General features: G+C 45.4%; 2 protein-coding genes across 2 annotated transcripts; one reads left to right on the top strand and one right to left on the bottom strand.

The window, feature by feature from the left end:
* Positions 1–1,727: 1,727 nt before the first annotated feature.
* On the top strand, positions 1,728–5,627 carry C13H22orf39 (chromosome 13 C22orf39 homolog). Its single transcript, XM_056859708.1, has 3 exons — positions 1,728–1,770; positions 4,769–4,936; positions 5,481–5,627. The coding sequence occupies exons 1-3, from the start codon at positions 1,747–1,749 to the stop codon at positions 5,604–5,606; spliced, it is 318 nt and encodes a 105-aa protein (XP_056715686.1). The 5' UTR covers positions 1,728–1,746; the 3' UTR covers positions 5,607–5,627.
* A 2,207-nt stretch (positions 5,628–7,834) lies between these two features.
* Positions 7,835–12,033, bottom strand: MRPL40 (mitochondrial ribosomal protein L40). The gene is made up of 4 exons (XM_056859073.1): positions 11,963–12,033; positions 9,936–10,019; positions 8,585–8,740; positions 7,835–8,153 (listed from the first exon to the last, which is right to left on the bottom strand). Exons 1-4 carry the CDS (start codon positions 12,031–12,033, stop codon positions 7,844–7,846), a joined length of 621 nt encoding a protein of 206 aa, XP_056715051.1. The 3' UTR covers positions 7,835–7,843.
* Positions 12,034–18,077: the final 6,044 nt, after the last annotated feature.

The raw sequence follows: 18,077 nt of genomic DNA, 5'->3' as shown, positions 1-18,077 counted from the left end.
CGCAAACATGGCCTTTACTTCCGGTTCTCTGCAGGTGTTAAAAAGTACAAATCATCCTACTGCAAAAACTTTGTAAGGAAGCTCGGGCCTGTCGAGAAAAAAAGGAAACCGGACCAGATCGTTCCGCCCTTCTCTGTGTGGCTTGCTTTATTTACAACAAAAGCGAGTTACATTTTCAAGCTTAGGTGTCAGATGCTCTCTACCGCTTGAATTTCTGTCTCATTATATCCTCTCTCCCTGGTGTATTTGTTTTATTTCCCCCCACCCTTCCTGCAAATACTTCCTGGAGACCTGCCTGTAGCAACCCTGGTAAAGGTAAAGGTCCCCCATGCAAACACTGGGTCATTCTTGACCCATGGGGTGATGTCACATCCCGATGTTTCCAAGGCAGACTTTTGTTTGCGGGGTGGTTTGCCATTGCCTTCCCCAGTCATCTTCCCTTCACCCCCAGCAAGCTGGGTACTCATTTGACCGACCTCAGAAGGATGGAAAGGCTGAGTCAACCTTGAGCCGGCTTAAATAGTGTGTGAGTGGGCCCGGTGGGGAGAGGCACAAAACGTGGCAACACACAACTCCCCAGTCCTATCCTAACTCTAACCATTACTGGTTAGAGTTAGGATAGGATGTCAGAAGGTCTGAAGAGAAAACAAGGTGCAGCTAGTTGCTGAGCAGACAAGAATAAACTGGGTGTTTCCTTGTTGGACCAGCTAGGATGTAAGGCTCAGCAAATGTCTAGCTTACAGGAGGGGCAGCCTGATAGGGATTCACCAACAGAAGCCACAAACCAAGCAAACCAGACATTAACAGAACCAAAGTCAGTAATCTTGGGAGAATCCCTAGGCCTAATCGAAATGATATGGTAAACAAGGGTTCGTGGGGGGAGAGAGAGACCGGAGATCGTTATTTCAAGAAAACAGTTTACTTGCAGCTGCTGACTCAGAGGCCCTAATGGGCAGAAATCTCTGAGCCCCGATCATACTGAGGAAGGGATATTTATCCAAATTCAAGATATGACAACCCATCAACATTCAGGGTAGGCTGATAACACTCCAGACATAGAGGCGGTGCAGTACAGTTCAGTTCTATCCAGTTCTTGTTATGGTTTACTGTAACCCTCCATGACTCTTGCCCCAGTTACTACCTCACAGACACACAGGGAGATTCTGCCCAGCAACAAGCTATTCCCTGGCTGTCCTAATACATTTCAATACATTTGCAGAAAGGGAAAGAGATTATTACAAACTGCTAAATCAGTGGATCTTCCATAGTCAGGGGAAGTCTACCTGCTGTCACACTAGCATCCCAAAGGCCAGGCATCATATTTGTGGGAAGGGCATGTTATAGCTAAGGGTGCCATTGCAGAACAGGCTCTCTCTGGGAAGTACCCATCTTTGCTCTGAACGAAGGTTACACGGAGCAGGGCTCTGAAAAATCAGACTGGCCAGTAGGTCTCCACATTTCGCTGATGTGGCGGGGGAAAAAAACACGGCCGTAGTTCTGCTGTGTCCGAGTTGAAAATGTTGTTGCTGCGCGTTTTTAGTCTTTCTCCCGCCTGCACGTGGAGTCTGCCCACTGCACTCGGGAGCCGGAAGTGCTGCTCGAGAACCATTATGCCCACAACCCCTTTGTTCTTGCAAAACCCATCATTGTGCTGATTGGCTGGGGGGAAAATGCGTCATAAAGCTCCTCCATCGGATTGGCTTCCCTCTTATTGGCCAATGCTCTCAGGGGGCGGGGCCAGTAAGCATGGCTGATGGAGGTACCTGGAGGGTAAGTGGTACAGGAGGAGGAGGAGGGTTTTTTTTGGGGGGGGGGAATTCAATGCAAATGAATTTAATTGTAGATCCCGGTTCCAAGGCGGTCGAGGGTGTGTTTATTTCATGGTGGGGTTCAGAGGGCTTGTGTCTTGCTCTGTAGCGGGCACGTGCACTTTATGCATTGAGACTATGCAGCTCCATATGCCTAGAGAGCCATAAGTGTGGTGAACATAAGAAAGGCCATTCTGGAATCGACCAAGGTCTATCAGGTCCAGCACTGAGTGAAGCCGGCATCCAATTGCATCTTTGGGCCGAGAAGGAAAAGGGGCTCATTTTCAGCTTGCACGCTTTTTACAAAAGTAAACAGGAGCCCTGTGGGACCTTAAAGACAAAAGGGCCCATTGGTTCTTGTAGGTTATCCGGGCTGTGTAACCGTGGTCTTGGAATTTTCTTTCCTGACGTTTCGCCAGCAACTGTGGCAGGCATCTTCAGAGTAGTAACACTGAAGGACAGTGTCTCTCAGTGTCAAGGGTGTAGGAAGAGTAATATATAGTCAGAAAGGGGTTGGGTTTGAGCTGAGTATTGTCCTGCAAAAGTAATGTGCTAATCAAAGGGCCCACTTCTCTGATTTCTACCAAATCAGACCCTTGGTCCATCAAGGTCAGTACCGTCTACTCAGACTGGGAGCACCTATCCAGGGTCTCAGGCGGAGGTCTTCCACATTACCTTCCATCTGATGCTTTTAATTGGAGGTGTTGGGGATTGAACCTGCGATCTTCTGCATGCCAAGCAGATGCTCTACCGCTGAGCCATGGCCCCTCCCTCCTTACTATGCAGATGTTTTATATGAGGTATTGGAAGAAAAAAGAAACCAAACAGCAGGGTCAAAGGGCCCTAGGTCTCGGGACTTCTATCTCACCCTAACAGTTAACTAGCAAGACGGAGGCGTTAACACCCATTATAGGTTGTGCCAGAGTTAAATGGTGAATGGTCTCTGCATTTTTCTTGATGAGGTTTGAATTTGTTTTTATGAAATATTTGTTTGTATGAAATATCTACATGCTGAAGATCGCGGCAGTCTACAAAGCTGGTGCTGGGATAAGTGTTAGTCGTTAACGTAACCCCTGCATTTAATAGCTACCATGTTTATTCAGCTCTACCTGGCATTCTGTACAGGATGCCTTCAAGAAATCTTAACACCAGGGCCTGCAACATCTCCCTTCCACACACACACCCCTTTAAGATCCAGCCTGATGAAGAGTTCTGGAGAACCCAAAAGCTTGCAACGTGTTTTATGGTTATTTTGATTGGCCCTAATTGAATATGGTATGGCCTTTTTTTAGGGAGGGGAACAACACGAGAACCTGCAACTTATGTATAAGTATACATAACTTATGTATAAGAGGAGGGCAACAAAGATGGTGAGGGGTCTGGAGACCAAGTCCTATGAGGAAAGGTTGAAGGAGCTGGGTATGTTTACATGAAAAGGAGAAGACTGAAAGGGGATATGATAACCATCTTCAAGTACTTGAAGGGCTGTCATATAGAGTTGTTTTCTGTTGCCCCAGAAGGTTGGACCAGAACCAACGGGTTAAAATTAAATCAGAAGATTTTCCATCTAGACATTAGGAAGAATTTTCTAACAGAGCGGTTCCTCAGTGGAACAGGCTTCCTCTGGAGGTGGTAAGTTCTCCTTCCCTGGAGGTTTTTAAGCAGAGGTTAGATGGCCATCTGTCAGCAGTGCTGATTCTATGACCTTAGGTAGTTCATGAGAGGGAGGGCATCTTGGCCATTTTCTGGGCAAAGAGTAGGGGTCACTGGGTGTGTGTGGGGGAGGTAGTTGGGAATTTCCTGCATTGTGCAGGGGGTTGGACTAGATTACCTGGTGGTCCCTTCCAACTCTGTGATTCTAATTGCATCTCTCTGTTTGGTACTGACTGACGTATCTGCATATATGTTATTTTCCTGTGTTATAAAGCAGTCTTCTACCTATAGCTTTCCTTCCATCTTTCTGCTGTTTTATTGACTTCGGTTTGATTGACTTCTTCATGCTGTTGGTACACCCCGCCTTATCAGTAATTCATATTTTAGAAATCGTCATAGTTCTAAGTCTTCCTATGGCACAATAGTTGCATGTTCCTTCCAGTGCCGTTTCTGTGACTTGGCATGTAATCTGTAGACATCTTTTTAGTTCGGGGTGGGGAACCTTTATTCCGCCAAGGGCCATTTGGATATTTATAACATCATTCACGGGCCATACAAAATTATCAATTTAAAAATGAGCCAACCAAGCCCCAAGCAGGCAGCTGCCCCAGATGACCACCACCCCCACATGGGCAAGCGGGGCAGGCATCCAACCGGTGGCGCACTCGCCCACCTGATGGCACAGGATGGTCTATTGCACCAGCCGGGCGTAGCCATCCAGCCACACGCCGGAGTTGCTCCTGCTCCACATGGTCAGGGCCAGATTCTACAGCCGGCTCCTGCTACCTCTACCTGCAGGGGGGAAATGAGGACACACTGGCTAAGAACCCCCCCCCCACCGCGTGCGCATTCTGGCCTTGCCCCCTTTAACCCCTCCATTGTCGCCACTTCTGCCCCCAGCCCTCTTGTAGTACAGAGGGAATATGTTTCTCCATGGCCCAGGTGGGAAAGGGTTAACACAGTTTCTTGGGCGGACCTAGCAGCTCCATAGCTAATGACTCTTCTGCAAGGGGAGGAAAAGGTTCCTTTTCTCAGCAAAACAAACTCACATCCACCTCGAATAGAGGCTATTCCTATCTGCTGGAGGGGGCGGATCGCCAGTCTTAGATCCTTCTGAGTTAGAGATCTGCCAGGACCCACGAAGGGCCAGACCAAATGATTTAGCGGGCCTTAAACGGCCCCCGGGCCTGACGTTCCCCATCCGTTTTAGTTCCTGCTCATGGTTAGAAGCGCCTTCAGGAAGCAGCTTCCGTAGCAACTTCAGTGGCCTCCTTAAACATGAGCATATACATTCTTGTGTCTGGCAGCCTCCTCGAGCATGTGATGACTACTGGTCTGAATGGAAACACTGTCGGAGCATCCTGAACCTTTTCCATAATTACTATACTTACGGGGAAGTGCCTTCTTGCAGGCAGTGGAAAAAGGACTATGAGAACTGCAGAGAGTGGGAGAAAACAAAAAGCTCAGCAGCAAAGGTATGTGGAGCAGCTAAACAAGCATCATGCAGTGGAATAGTCCCTTTCCTTATACCTAGGAATTATGTAGCCAAGTGGAACCACTGACTAGGGCCAGATTTATACAGGTGGGAGTTTGCAGCCTTTGTAAAGTTCAGAATTGGGGAGGATGTATTTGTTTTAGTGATGGGTCATATAAAATTGCCACACTGTACAAACACAGTAAAGGCGATTGACAGCATAAAGATCCATCATAGGGGCTGGAACAGAATAAAATGGCATAGAGGTCATTTGTCTGAATTATGACATTTTGATCCATTGTATATATAGTGATATGGCTAATATATTTATTGCTATTTCCTCATTGCAATTTTTGCCAGTCCCTTTGTGAACCTGGACAGTGTGAAAGGGAGGTTTTTGGAGCCCAGTCACCAACGTGGTCTATCCGAAATAAAGGTGGCCCCATCTGGTCTAGTGGTAGGCATATGAAAAGGCGTCCTAGCTTTGGGACTGTAGTGAAAAGTTGATTTTTGCAAATGATGCAAAATTGCTTTTGCTCTTCCAGGGCTCCCTCTGCAAGAGTGAAAAAGAGCGGACTATGGAAAAACAGAAGCATGCTCCGGTGTGGACCTTAAGGAAACGCCCTCCAGTGGACTGGTATCTGCCTCTTGATGAAGGCAAACCAAAGTGAGGGTGGAGTTGGGCTGTATCGTCTTGGGAGTTCTTTTGGGAAAAGTGTGGCGTGGAAGAGTCCCCTAGACATGAATCCTTGCTGCCAATGCTCAAATACCTCACTTCAGTTGTGTTGCATCATTTTTAAAGAAAATATTAATACCTGTTGTGAAATGCTTCCTTACTTGTGTGTTAAAACAGCAGCATACTGAGGATTCTCTGCAACGCTGTTTTGAAATTTCCCACACCTTTAGTAAGTGAACACATGAAGCTGCCTTCCACTGAATCAGACCCCTGGTCCATCAAAATCAGTATTGTCTTCTCAGACCGGCAGTGGCTCTCCAGGGTCTCAGGCAGGGGTCTTTCACATCATCTACTCGCTTGGTCCCTTTAACTGGAGATGCCGGGGATTGAACCTGGGACCTTCTGCATGCCAAGCCGTCCTGAAAACCCTTGTGGAGGACACAAGGGAGCCTGTGGGGCAGGCCTTGGCTCCATATACCCCTTGAATGGGCCTGATGACAATCCTATAACCGCTGTGCTTTACTTGAATAGCCCAGATTAGCCCAATCTTGTGAGATCTCAGCAGCTAAGCAGGGTCGGCCCCAGTTAATACTTGGATGGGAAAACACCAAGGAAGACCAGGGTTGCTATGCAGAAGGCGGCAGCGGCTAACCACCTCTGTCAAGTCTCTTGCTTTGAAATTCCCATGAGCAAGTTGCCATGAGTCAGCTGCAACTCCTATGCACTTATTGTTATTATTGTGCTATCATTACCTGGCAGAATCTTTAACACTGATTTCTGTCTCATACGGAGTCAAACTGTTCATCCAGTAGCTCAGTACTGTCTGCCCTGCAATGTGGTTCTCAAGCAGAGAAAAGTATTTTCCAACAACCTGCTCCGAGATTAACTGAAGATGCCAGGGATGGAACCCAGGACCTTCTGCATGCAAAACAGATACGCTGCTGCTGAGCCAAACTCTATCTGTGGAGGTGTACTGCTACAAATTAAGACTTAAAAAATAAGGATTGTGGTTCAGCGGTAGAACAGCTGCTTTGTATGTAGGAGGTCCCAAGTTCAGTCTCCATTAAAAAGGATCAGGTAGTAGGTGATGTGACTGGAGATGCAGAAGAGCTGTTCCCAGTGAGAGGAGATTGTATCCACCTTGATAGGCCAATGGCCTGACTCTGTTCAAGGGAGCTTTACATAAGAGCAGACTTCCGGCCTGAGACCCAAGGGTCCATCTAAATTGTTTGCAGGGATGGCTTTCCAGATGCTGCTAAGGGCATGTGATGGAAATAAAAGTTGGTTGCTATAGAGACTTTAATGCCAATAAAGGCTTTCGTATTCATAGAGAGACAGTCTCATTATAGGGTCAGCTGAGTATCAAGATTGGTAAGCAGGCCTTACAAAAATCCTTCTCAAACTGGGAGAGGGGGAAATGTACTGCATAGCAAGCATGAAAAAGAGAGGTCATTTATTAATTGTATCCTAGGAATTTTATTTCTGTACCCTGTTAACCAGCTCACAGTAGCTCTCATGCTAGCTTACTGGTCATGGAGCAGCTCACAAATTCCTACCAAAATTACAGCATCCCATCCCTGGCATAAAAGAATCAAAAGACACTGCAAGATGTTATTTTTGGTCCATGAAAACCCAAAATGGTGTTTATAGCTCACGTTTTACATATATTTTGCCTCCCATTGGGCATTCTGGCCACACGGGCATGTAGTATTGTCAAGAGTGCCGTCTGCAGTAAAAAGTCCTGAGGCATTTTAAATTTTTTCAAATGAGCAGCTAATGCTAATGCTACGGCACTGGTTAGCGTGCCAGAATGAGGAGAGAGAATGAGTTGAAATACTAACTCGGCCCTGAAACTCACTGGGTGACCTCAGACCTACCTACCTCACAGGGTTGCTGTAAGAATGAAAAAAGGGGAATGATCCTTGTACATATGGCCCTCTGCTTCTTAGAAGGGGCCGATAAAATTCAGGTGCATGTGGGAGTGGCAAAAGTTGAAAACTCCACAATAAGATGGTGGGTATCTAGAACACATCATATTCAAAAGTGACACCCCCCCCCCAAAAAAGAGAGCTCTGTTCTTGTTGTGTATTGAGTTTGTTTGTACAATGAATTAACATAACAGCCATCTGCAACTGGGACTTCAGAACCTAACAGAGAACCAGATTCATCCAACGGGGCTTGCATTTTCTGAATGTAGCATCTTTTAGCGGTCACCCAGCAACCTTTCCCCCATTACTGGGTATACACTCTGGTGATGTCATTGCATTTCCCTTCAGGAGCCTCGTATTTCGGCAGTGGGGGTGTGTACACAGGCTCCTGCCTCTCGAAAGGAAACAGGCGGTCGTCTCGGCGGATTGCCGCCTGATACAGTTCCTCTGATTCAAGGCGCAGCTCTTTCAGGGCCTGTTCCTGGGCTTCCACCAGGGACTTGATGGTTTCCATCTCAGCCTTGTGTTGCTGATGTTTGTACACGGCCCACTTCTTCATCAGGAGGGCTCGTCTTTCACTCTCCTCAAAGGACAATGGAGAGGCAACTCGTACCCTGACAGACAGAAGGGGGGGAAAGTGGCAGTGGGTTCTTAGGAGTCATTTGGAAAAAAGCTTTTACAAAACATGCTCCTGAGCTACAGATTTTTTTACCTCCCTGTCTGCGCCAGTCTTGACACAAAGATACAGATCTTGCCAGGGCTGCTGGACCTTGCTCAATGAAGTTTAATCTGTGATCTGTTCCTCAATCAAATATTAAGCTTTGATTATCCTGGGATAATAACATAGAAACAGCCCCTTTCTATTTAACATCCCCCAAAGGGGCATTTCTACAGAACAGAGATGAAGTTCTGAATAGAATACACCAAAATGGATTCCCTTAAGAGAGTGAGGGCAGGACTCCTGTCTGAAAAAGAGCTGATTTGGGAAACATGTACAAATATTTCCAGCATCTAATCCGCACTCCTGCCCTCCGTAGGTCCTTACCTTGATTCATCCATGTATCTGTATGGTGTAATAAAGTCTTCAATAGGGATCAGCTCCTGTGGGGCTCTTTCCAATTTTTTTAACCTCTTTCTCATCCGCTCCTTTATGGCTTGTTCTCTTCTGGGATCCACTCTCTTTTTTTTCTTTGGTTCTGCTCTAATGAAGAATAAACCATTCAAAACTCCACCTCAGCAATTAGATACACATTGCTACGACAACACTTCATTTTATTTTATTGTTCATTTATAATCTGCCTTTCATTTATAATCTGTCTGCCTTTCTCAGTGACACTCAAGGTGGATTACAAAAAGCAATAAACAAAAGAAAGCGCACAACAAATAATACAATAAAACTACAAAATAGGAAAACGATGTAACATGTACGTTATAAAAGACACAATAAGGCAGTATAAAACGGCCAACCATTTTTCAACAACAAACCTCTTCCCTTTATAAAAATGCCTTCTGACAAAAAAAGAACTAGAAGATCTTCCATACAGAAATCTCAAAAGGCATGTGCGTCAAAGAGAGCAGTTCTAAACTGGTCTACTCAAAATCCTACTCAGTTCTATTCAATGAGGCTTAATCCCAGGAAAGGGTTTTAGGACTGCACTGATACACACTTAAATATGTATAACAGACACCTAAATGGCCCGGGTTCAGGATGCTGCAGCCATGGCCTTGTCCCATATGAACCAACTGTGCACCTTAAAAAACCCTCACAGAGGCCCTGCTCCACGTGCTACTTCTATCAGTGACAGAGTGGGTGGCTATGCGGGATATGGGCTTTGTACCAGCTGTGCCCAGATTGCAGAATTCCCTCCCTAGCAAAGTGTGTTTCACTTCATCTCTGCTGGTACTTAATGTGTGAGGCAAAGAGGGAACTCTCCCAGAATGCTTTTGAAGATCTCATTTAATTTGGTAACTGGTATACTGCTACTTGGGGAGGAAAGGCAGCATGGTATAGCCCGAACTCGTCAGATCTTCAAAGCTAAGCAGGGTCAGTACTTGGAGGGGAGACCTTCAAGGAAGACTGCAGAGAAAGGCAATTTCAAACCACCTCTGCTAAATCACTTGCCTTGAAAACCCCACCAGGGGTTGCTATAAGTCGGTAGTGACTTGATGGCACTTTACACTAACATACCACTATTTCCCCCCACCCTTTGTTGCTAGTTTTATTGGGTTTCTATTGGTTTCGTTTTTATTGCTGTTGTTTTGTGGTATCGTTCCAGTATGTATTGGGGTTTTAAACATTTTGTCGGCTGGCTTATGGACAAAAGGAATAAAATTAGGTATTTCCCAATTTAGAAAAAGCACTCTAAATGCCTTTTACAATGTGAAGTACATTTTACCTCATGGGTAGAGCTGCCCTGAGAGCCAGAAGTGAAGACTGCCAGTGGTTCTCTCGACCTTGAACATAAGAGGTTAACTGGGATCTAAGGATGATTGGAAGGAAAAAAGTCTTAGATCAGTCAAATTAGAAGAAAAGGTAACTGGTAAGATTCAAGCTTCACAAATTCACCAAGTAATTAAAATCTTTTATTCCTTCCTTCTGAGATTATTTGCCATACTAAAGTTCTCCTAAGTAACCTCCATATATATAAATGGGGGGTGGGCATAATTTTTCTTTCCCCTGATACAGCAAAGCATATTGTAACTGTCTTTATAAACAGAGGCTATATTGACAGCTACTTTGCTGTCACATGAAAAACAAAAACAGCCTAGCAGTACTTTAAAGGCTGGCAGATTTAATGCACCGTTAGCTTTGGTGAGCTAGAGACCTTTCCATCAGACACAACAACAAAATATCAGCAGCAGTTAACTACGACAGCTGGAAAAGGAACTTCCATGTTCAGAGGCAGTCTACCTCTGAAGATCAGAATCAGACAACAAAAGGATGGCCATCGCTTTCTTGCCCTGCTTATTAGTAGGTCTGCCCATTCTCCAGGTGCTGGCTGAAGATCTCCCGCTATTACAACTGATCTCCAAGCAACAGAAATCAGTTCACCTAGAGAAAATGGCAGCTTTGGAAGGTGGGCTCTATGGCATTATACCCCGTTGAAGCCCCTCCCCAAACCCCTCCCTCCTCAGACTCCACCCCCAAAATCTTCAGGTATTTCCCCAACTTGGAGCTGGCAACCCTACTTATTACTCAGCTTCCTTAGAAATATTGCGCTATCTACTGCTGGAATTTGGAAACACGATGCTGGTCTGATCCAGCAATAGGGTTGCCAACCTCCAGGTAACCGGAATCCCATTTTTCTTTCTCTTGGCTTTTGAACTATGAACACTTATCTACCATTATGATAAGACTATTTTCCCATTCTTAGTGTCCTCTATTTTGCTTGTACCTTGTGACACTATTATTGTCCTAACTGGATTGATTGTGCTTTGCTTGTAATTCATATAATTCTTATGTTCTTGCATTGCTCTTATAAAGTATTTAGCCACATTCTATTTTTGTACTAATTGTACTATTTGGTATTTGTATATGCCATTAGTGCCTTTTTTTCATAACCTCCAGGTAACAGCTGGAGATCTCCTGCTATTACAACTGATCTCCAGCCGATAGGAGATTGAGACTGGGAAGGGCAGCCATGAAGGAGCTAGAAAAGATTTTGAAGTGTAAGGATGTGACTCTGGCCACCAAGACTAGATTAATTCATGCCATCATATTCCCTATTACTATGTATGGGTGTGAAAGCTGGACAGTGAAGAAAGCTGATAGGAAGAAAACAGATTCCTTTGAAATGTGGTGTTGGAGGAGAGGGCTACGGATACCGTGGACTGCCAAAAAAAACAAATCAGTGGGTTATAGATCAAATCAGGCCTGAACTGACCCTAGAAGCTAAAATGACTAAACTGAGGCTATTGTATTTTGGTGAGACGACAAGAGTCACTGGAAAAGACCGTCATGCTAGGAAAAGTTGAGGGCAGCAGGAAAAGAGGAAGTCCCAACAAGAGATGGGTTGACTCAATAAAGGAAGCCCCGGCCTTCAATTTGCAAGATCTGAGCAAGGCTCTCAAAGATAGGACATTTTGGAGGACTTCCATTCATAGGGTCGCCATGAGTCGGAAGCGACTTGACGGCACTTAACACACACACCAGCCGATAGAGATCGGTTCACCAGGAGAAAAGGGCCGCTTTGGCCATTGGACTCTATGGCACTGAAGTCCCTCCCCTCCCCGAACCCCGCCCTCCTCAGGCTCCACCCCAGAAACCTCCCGCCGTTGGCGAAGAGGGACCTGGCAACCCTATCCAGCAACTACAGAGAATGGTTTCTGTTCTTAGTGTAAAACAATGTGAAAACCTTTCTCTGCAAACGCGTTTCTACCGGCAGCACAAAGTAAACGAGATGGGGGGGGGGGGGCGCCTTACCTGCACAAGGGGCCTCTTGCGCTATAGCGAAGCAGGCTCGACGCCCCTGAGATCGCCGCCCGGCCCAACATGGCTCCGACGCGCGCTTTGGCCCGCGGAGCCTCCACGCCCGCAGCCAGCTCTCCCCTTCCCAAAGGGGGAACGGATCCGGTGGCGCACTCCGGTCCGCCCGCAATGAGTGTCCTGCTCGACCGCTCGCCTCGCTACAAAGGGTCCGGGCTGCCTGCAAAAGAAGCCGCTGCGTCAGGTTCGCTTCTGTCCCCCCTCCCCACGCTCCCGCTCGGTAGAGTCTGGAGCAGTGGTTCCCAACCTTTTTTTTGACCAGGGACTACTAGGACTTTTTTGTTCGGTGCAGGGACCCCAAGGTTCAAAATAAAAATTCCGAGAATTCGAAAACAAACTTTAATCATAACTGTTAGTTAAACATTAAACTTAGAATAATATTTGAATATATATATTTTATAATAGAGAACTTTTAATTGAAAATATTGATTTATTATGGGTTTATAACTTTGTTTCGCGGACCTTAATTTAGTTCTCGCGGACCCCCGGGGGTCCACGGACCCCTGGTTGGGAACCAGTGGTCTGGAGTAACCCGTTTGTTAATCTTTTGCGTTTGCCAGATTTGCAGTACAAACATGTAGAAAAGGGCAAGAGTCCAGTAGCACCTTAAAGACTACCAAAAATATTTTCTGGCAGGGTTATGAGCTTTCGTGAGCCACAGCTCACTTCTTCAGATACTTCTTCAGATACTGGGTTTAGTTCGGTGCCTTGGAAATGTTTCATTTACTAGTCAAAATGGATGCAAGTCATGATGCATGCCTCAACAGTGGGTCGCCGTGTTAGTCTGTCTGCAGTAGTAGAAAAGGGCAAGAGTCCAGTAGCACCTTAAAGACTACCAAAAATATTTTCTGGCAGGGTATGAGTTTCGTGAGCTACAGCTCACTTCTTCAGATACTTCTTCAGATACTGGGTTTAGTCCCGTGCCTTGGAAATGTTTCATTTACTAGTCAAAATGGATGCAAGTCATGATGCATACCTCGCAGTGGGTAGCCGTGTTAGTCTGTCTGCAGTAGTAGAAAAGAGTAGTAGAAAAGAGCAAGAGTGCAGTAGCATCTTAAAGACTAACAAAAAAGTTTTCTGGCAGGGTATGAGCTTTCATGAGCCACAGCTCACTTCTTCAGATACCATCTTGCATTAAACAAAGCATAAAGATGGTATCTGAAGAAGTGAGCTGTGGCTCACGAAAGCTCATACCCTGCCAGAAAATATTTTTGTTAGTCTTTAAGGTGCTACTGGACTCTTGCTCTTCTCTACTACTGCAGACAGACTAACACGGCTACCCACAGTACAAACATGTGCCGAGTTACTCCAGTCTAAACCCATCAATATCAATTGATTTAGACTGGAGTAACTGTTACTCCAGTCTAAATCAATTGACTAAACTGAGGCTGTCGTATTTTGGTCACGTCATGAGAAGACAAGAGTCACTGGAAAAGACCATCATGCTAGGAAAAGTTGAGGGCAGCAGGAAAAGAGGAAGACCCAGCAAGAGATGGGTTGACTCAATAAAGGAAGCCACAGCCCTCAATTTGCAAGATCTGAGCAAGGCTGTCAAAGATAGGACATTTTGGAGGACTTTCATTCATAGGGTCGCCATGAGTCGGAAGCGACTTCACGGCACTTAACACACACACACAACTGTGTTACGGATACCGTGGACTGCCAAAACAAAAAACAGCCTTATCTGACCCTAGAAGCTAAAACGACTAAACTGAAGCTATCGTATTTTGGTCACATTAAGAGAAGACAAGAGTCACTGGAAAAGACCATCATGCTAGGAAAAGCTGAGGGCAGCAGGAAAAGAGGAAGACCCAACAAGAGATGGATCGACTCAATAAAGGAAGCTACAGCCCTAGGGTTGCCAGGTCCCTCTTCACCATTGGCTGGAGGTTTTTGGGGCGGAGCTTGAGGAGGGTGGGGTTTGAGAAGGGCGGTGTTTGAGGAGGGGAGGGACTTCAATGCCATACAGTCCAATTGCCAAAGTGGCCATTTTCTCCAGGGGAACTGATCTCTATCGGCTGGAGATCAGTTGTAATAGCAGGAGATCTCCAGCTAGTACCTGGAGGTTGGCAACCCTACACAGCCCTCAGTTTGCAAGATCTGAACAAGGCTATCAATGATAGGACATTTTGGAGGACTTTGATTCATAGGGTCGCCATGAGTTGGAAGCGACTTGATGGCAACACACACACAACTGTGCATAGGAACCGCACTGTGGGGATTGCATCCAAAGTACTGTCAACACAGCTTTCCTGCCTCTCCATTTCGTGCAGCTCGCCAAAATGGAACTCTGTGGGGAGGATCCTAAGGAACAGCGAGGGTGGAGGGAGGAAACTGCTCCCCTCTCCGTAGGCTCTCACACACTAACAGCCCGATCTTAAGTCACTGTTGTCCAGGGTAACTGCAAATTACTACCAGCTGCACCTTGGTCCCCAGTAGCCTTTGGGTCATATCAATATTTCATTTGGCCCAAATAAATCTGCATTACACCTTCTCTGCTCCTTGCTGAAATCATAATAGTCTGAAGTCCCGGGTTTTCCTTTGTCAAAAACTCAGCCACATCTTGATGAAACTTAATCCAAATATTTATGTGTTCTAGCTTTTGCTCCACCCCCCTTATGTACCAACATGGCTGCCTGCAGTTTCTGGAACATGTGTATCAATAAAAGAGTATCACTTAGAATGTGTAAAGTACATTTCCATCTCACTGCCCAGCCCAACATTCTACTTTTTCTTGGCCTTCCCCACCGTTAGAACACAGGCCTACCTTACAGGGTTGCTGACTTCCTACATAAATAGCAAACAATCCTTACAGATATGAGCTATACGCACGGCAGTATTCTGAATGCCAAAAAGTGCTCATAAATCATGATAATAAATATAGCTGGAAGACGTGTGCAGGGCAGCACTCTGAAAGCTGAAAAGTGCTAATAAACCACTATTATGCCATACAAAATAACTGGAATAGCCCATTATTATTAGAGGTCCCACGAACTACATCCCTAAAGTACTGGAAAACACAATCCCCTTTCTGGCCCATTCCCCAATATGTAGGCATATGTACTATGGTTCCCTGGCTATGGAAGGTGACATGCACTGCACATGCTTTGAGGTCCCAGGATATGTATCACTAAAATACTACAGAACACTTTCTGCCCCGTTACCTTACAGCACACCTACAGTAATTCCCTAGTCTGGAGAGAGATAAGGGTATACTCTGCACATACTCAGAGACCCTGATCTCTGAAAAAGCCCCTAATCAACAGCAGTAGAAAATATCAAGAGTCCAGCAGCACCTTGAAGACTAACACAATTTCTGGCAGGGTATGAGCTTTTGGGAGCCACAGCTCACTTCTTTCTACTAACACAACTACCTACCGTTATCAATAGCAGAACATTTTCTGAGGAAGGAAAGTGACGTGAGAAGAAGAGTTGGTTTTTATATGCCGACTTTCTCTACCACTTAAGGGAGACTCAAACTGGCTTACAATTGAAGGGTACTTAAAATTAATTTCTCTGATCCACAGCTGCAACAAGCTGTTGTCCAGTCCAGCTGTGTGTCTGCTGATATAGACAGGAGGTTCGCTAATGAGAATTGTTCATGAGCCAACAGGAGGTTAGCGGACAATATTTAACACTAGGCCAAGATGACAAGATGTGAAGCAGAAGGCAGAGATAAGTTCATCAAGAGTTGAGAAGCAAGTGAAATGCCTGAATCATTATATGCTATGGGAAATGTATTCTTTGATTTGAAATATATTCTTTGTAATCAATAAAGTATAATCTGCACTTATGAATATGCCATACTCAGTGTATAAGAGTTGGCATCTATGATTAAAGTCACACCAAGCACATATATGTTAAAGGCCTTGAGTATAAGAGGCCCAGCTTTACTAGTTAGAAGCTAATTAGAGAATCCATAGAAGGCCCCAGTATGCTTTCATAAGCTGGCTCCCCATCATAAGGACCAGCTAGGAAAACTCCCTTAGTTAGCTTTGGCAGCTGCCAGGGTCCAAGATAAGAAGAACTGCAGTAATTTAGGATAAAATAGAGAAGCACCTGACCATGAGGGTCTTTACTGCTCATTAGTGAGAATGAGATCACCACTTCTATGTAACGCCTCCGATTCTCTAATAGGGTATTCAAATCCTTAAATATCTATTATTGGTTATATGTATTGACGCCATGTATTACGTCTTTGAACCTCCCATTACCAAAGATTATATCCGTGCTTGCACTCCTTTGATGTTTGTGCGAATTGTCCTGCGCTTTGGGCAATTTTCACCAGGTGTTTTGTGTATTGGCCAATAAAACAAACTGCTTTGAATCTTCAACCTCCTACTGTTTTATTGTTATTGGGTATTGATACAATAAGACAGGCTTATCACAAGCAGCCCTTGTTTGCTGACTAAGTCTATCTAAAACTACAGACAAGAGCAGATTTACAACAGAGGGTACAAATAGATTTAAGAAATGCTCAATAGTTAAATGGTAATATTCAATAGACAAATGCCACAAACAGAGTGTCAGGAACTCTTTTCAAGGGATTGGTCAGGAGAGGGAAGCTAACGTATACCTTGACTCCCTCAGAGGTAAGAAAGCCTTCTAAAGGGATCATTGATCAGGCTGTCTGTGCTACGTGGTGCAGGATTCTTGCAGTTTAACCTCCTAGCTTCTTGTGTGTGTGTGTGTTAAGTGCCGTCAAGTCGCAGCCAACTTATGGCAACCCCTTTTGGGGTTTTCATGGCAGGAGACTAACAGAGGTGGTTTGCCAGTGCCTTCCTCTGCACAGCAACCCTGGTATTCCTTGGTGGTCTCCCATCCAAATACTAACCAGGGCTGACCCTGCTTAGCTTCTGAGATCTGACGAGATCAGGCTAGCCTGGGCCATCCAGGTCAGGGCCCTAGCTTCTTAGCTACTCAAAATATGGAGGAATCTTGTGACTGTCTCCACAGTGAGGGGATATTCCCAGGTGTTGCTAGCCTCAGAGGCAACCGAATTAAAGAGCAGGAGACATTCTACCTCAGAACAGACTACCTCAGAACCTAGGCAGCACCACCAGGTCTAAGATCAAGGTGGAAGGTGCTATTGGGTTTAAGCACAACAGCCATTACTATAAGAGGCCAACTCTGGTACACTACAAGTCTCCTTGGACTCCTTTGTCTCCATTCTAACACACTTGGCACAATAGGAAAAGGGCTATTAGTGGAACATTTTGGGAACAGACAGGCAGAGACAGTTCAAGGAGAGGCTAGCTGGAAGCCCCTAGTTTAGAACTTGGCAACATGCAGAAAAGTCAAGGAAAGGCTAACAGTTCGAGAAGGGTTTAACCAGTAAACAAACTAAACAGCGCATGTGCAAAGAGATTATGAATAATAATCAAATGTAACCAATGTAACAAAGGGGTGTAATTGTGGGGAGGGGATGGTGTAAAATGATGTAAGTTGTGTTATATCCAACAGGACGGCCTGAAAGTGATGTAAACTCCTCCCCTCCTACCAGTGGGGGGGATGGAGGAGGGATATTGAGTTGGGATGGTAGGGAATAAAAGAAGTCGGACTGCCTGTCAAACCTTTGAGTTGACAGGCCAAAAGGTGTTAACTCCCGTTCTGTTGCAATAAAATGTTGAAATGGATTTTTCTGGCCTCAGTCTCCCTCTATTTCGTTAAAATGGAATAAGAGTGTTTAATGTTTCTAACACAATCCAGTTCACCAGATTAGCCTCCGCCGCTCATGTGGAGGAGTGAGGAAGCCAACCTGGTGCTCCAGGTTAGAGTCCACCGTTCCAAACCACCACTCTTAACCACTCTTGTGAAGACCATCATACACCACAGGAATACTCTGACCCCTTGTGGCATAGTGTCTCTCGACACTGTCCTTCAGTGTGACTCCTCTGAAGATGCTGGCCACAGCTGCTGGCGAAACGTCAGGAAAGAAAATACCAAGACCACGGTCACACAGCCCGGATAACCTACAAGAACCAATGAACTCTGACCGTGAAAGCCTTCGACAATATTTTCTGGCAGGGTATGAGCTTTCGTGAGCCACAGA

This window comes from Euleptes europaea, chromosome 13 (assembly GCF_029931775.1).
Source record: "Euleptes europaea isolate rEulEur1 chromosome 13, rEulEur1.hap1, whole genome shotgun sequence".
Classification (NCBI taxonomy): Eukaryota; Metazoa; Chordata; class Lepidosauria; order Squamata; family Sphaerodactylidae; genus Euleptes; species Euleptes europaea.
This window is presented reverse-complemented; position numbering and strand designations above follow the sequence as displayed.

Excerpts from the sequence above, each read along its gene's own strand:
- MRPL40 (XM_056859073.1), bottom strand. The coding sequence starts at position 12,033 with ATGTTGGGCCGGGCGGCGATCTCAGGGGCGTCGAGCCTGCTTCGCTAT. Across the intron at positions 10,020-11,962 it reads GCAAGAGGCCCCTTGTGCAG|ATCCCAGTTAACCTCTTATG; the intron begins GTAAGGCGCCCC and ends AATCATCCTTAG. Across the intron at positions 8,154-8,584 it reads AGATACATGGATGAATCAAG|GGTACGAGTTGCCTCTCCAT; the intron begins GTAAGGACCTAC and ends TCTGTCTGTCAG.
- C13H22orf39 (XM_056859708.1), top strand. The coding sequence starts at position 1,747 with ATGGCTGATGGAGGTACCTGGAGG. Across the intron at positions 1,771-4,768 it reads CTGATGGAGGTACCTGGAGG|CCTCCTCGAGCATGTGATGA; the intron begins GTAAGTGGTACA and ends TGTGTCTGGCAG. Across the intron at positions 4,937-5,480 it reads CAAAAAGCTCAGCAGCAAAG|GGCTCCCTCTGCAAGAGTGA; the intron begins GTATGTGGAGCA and ends TTGCTCTTCCAG.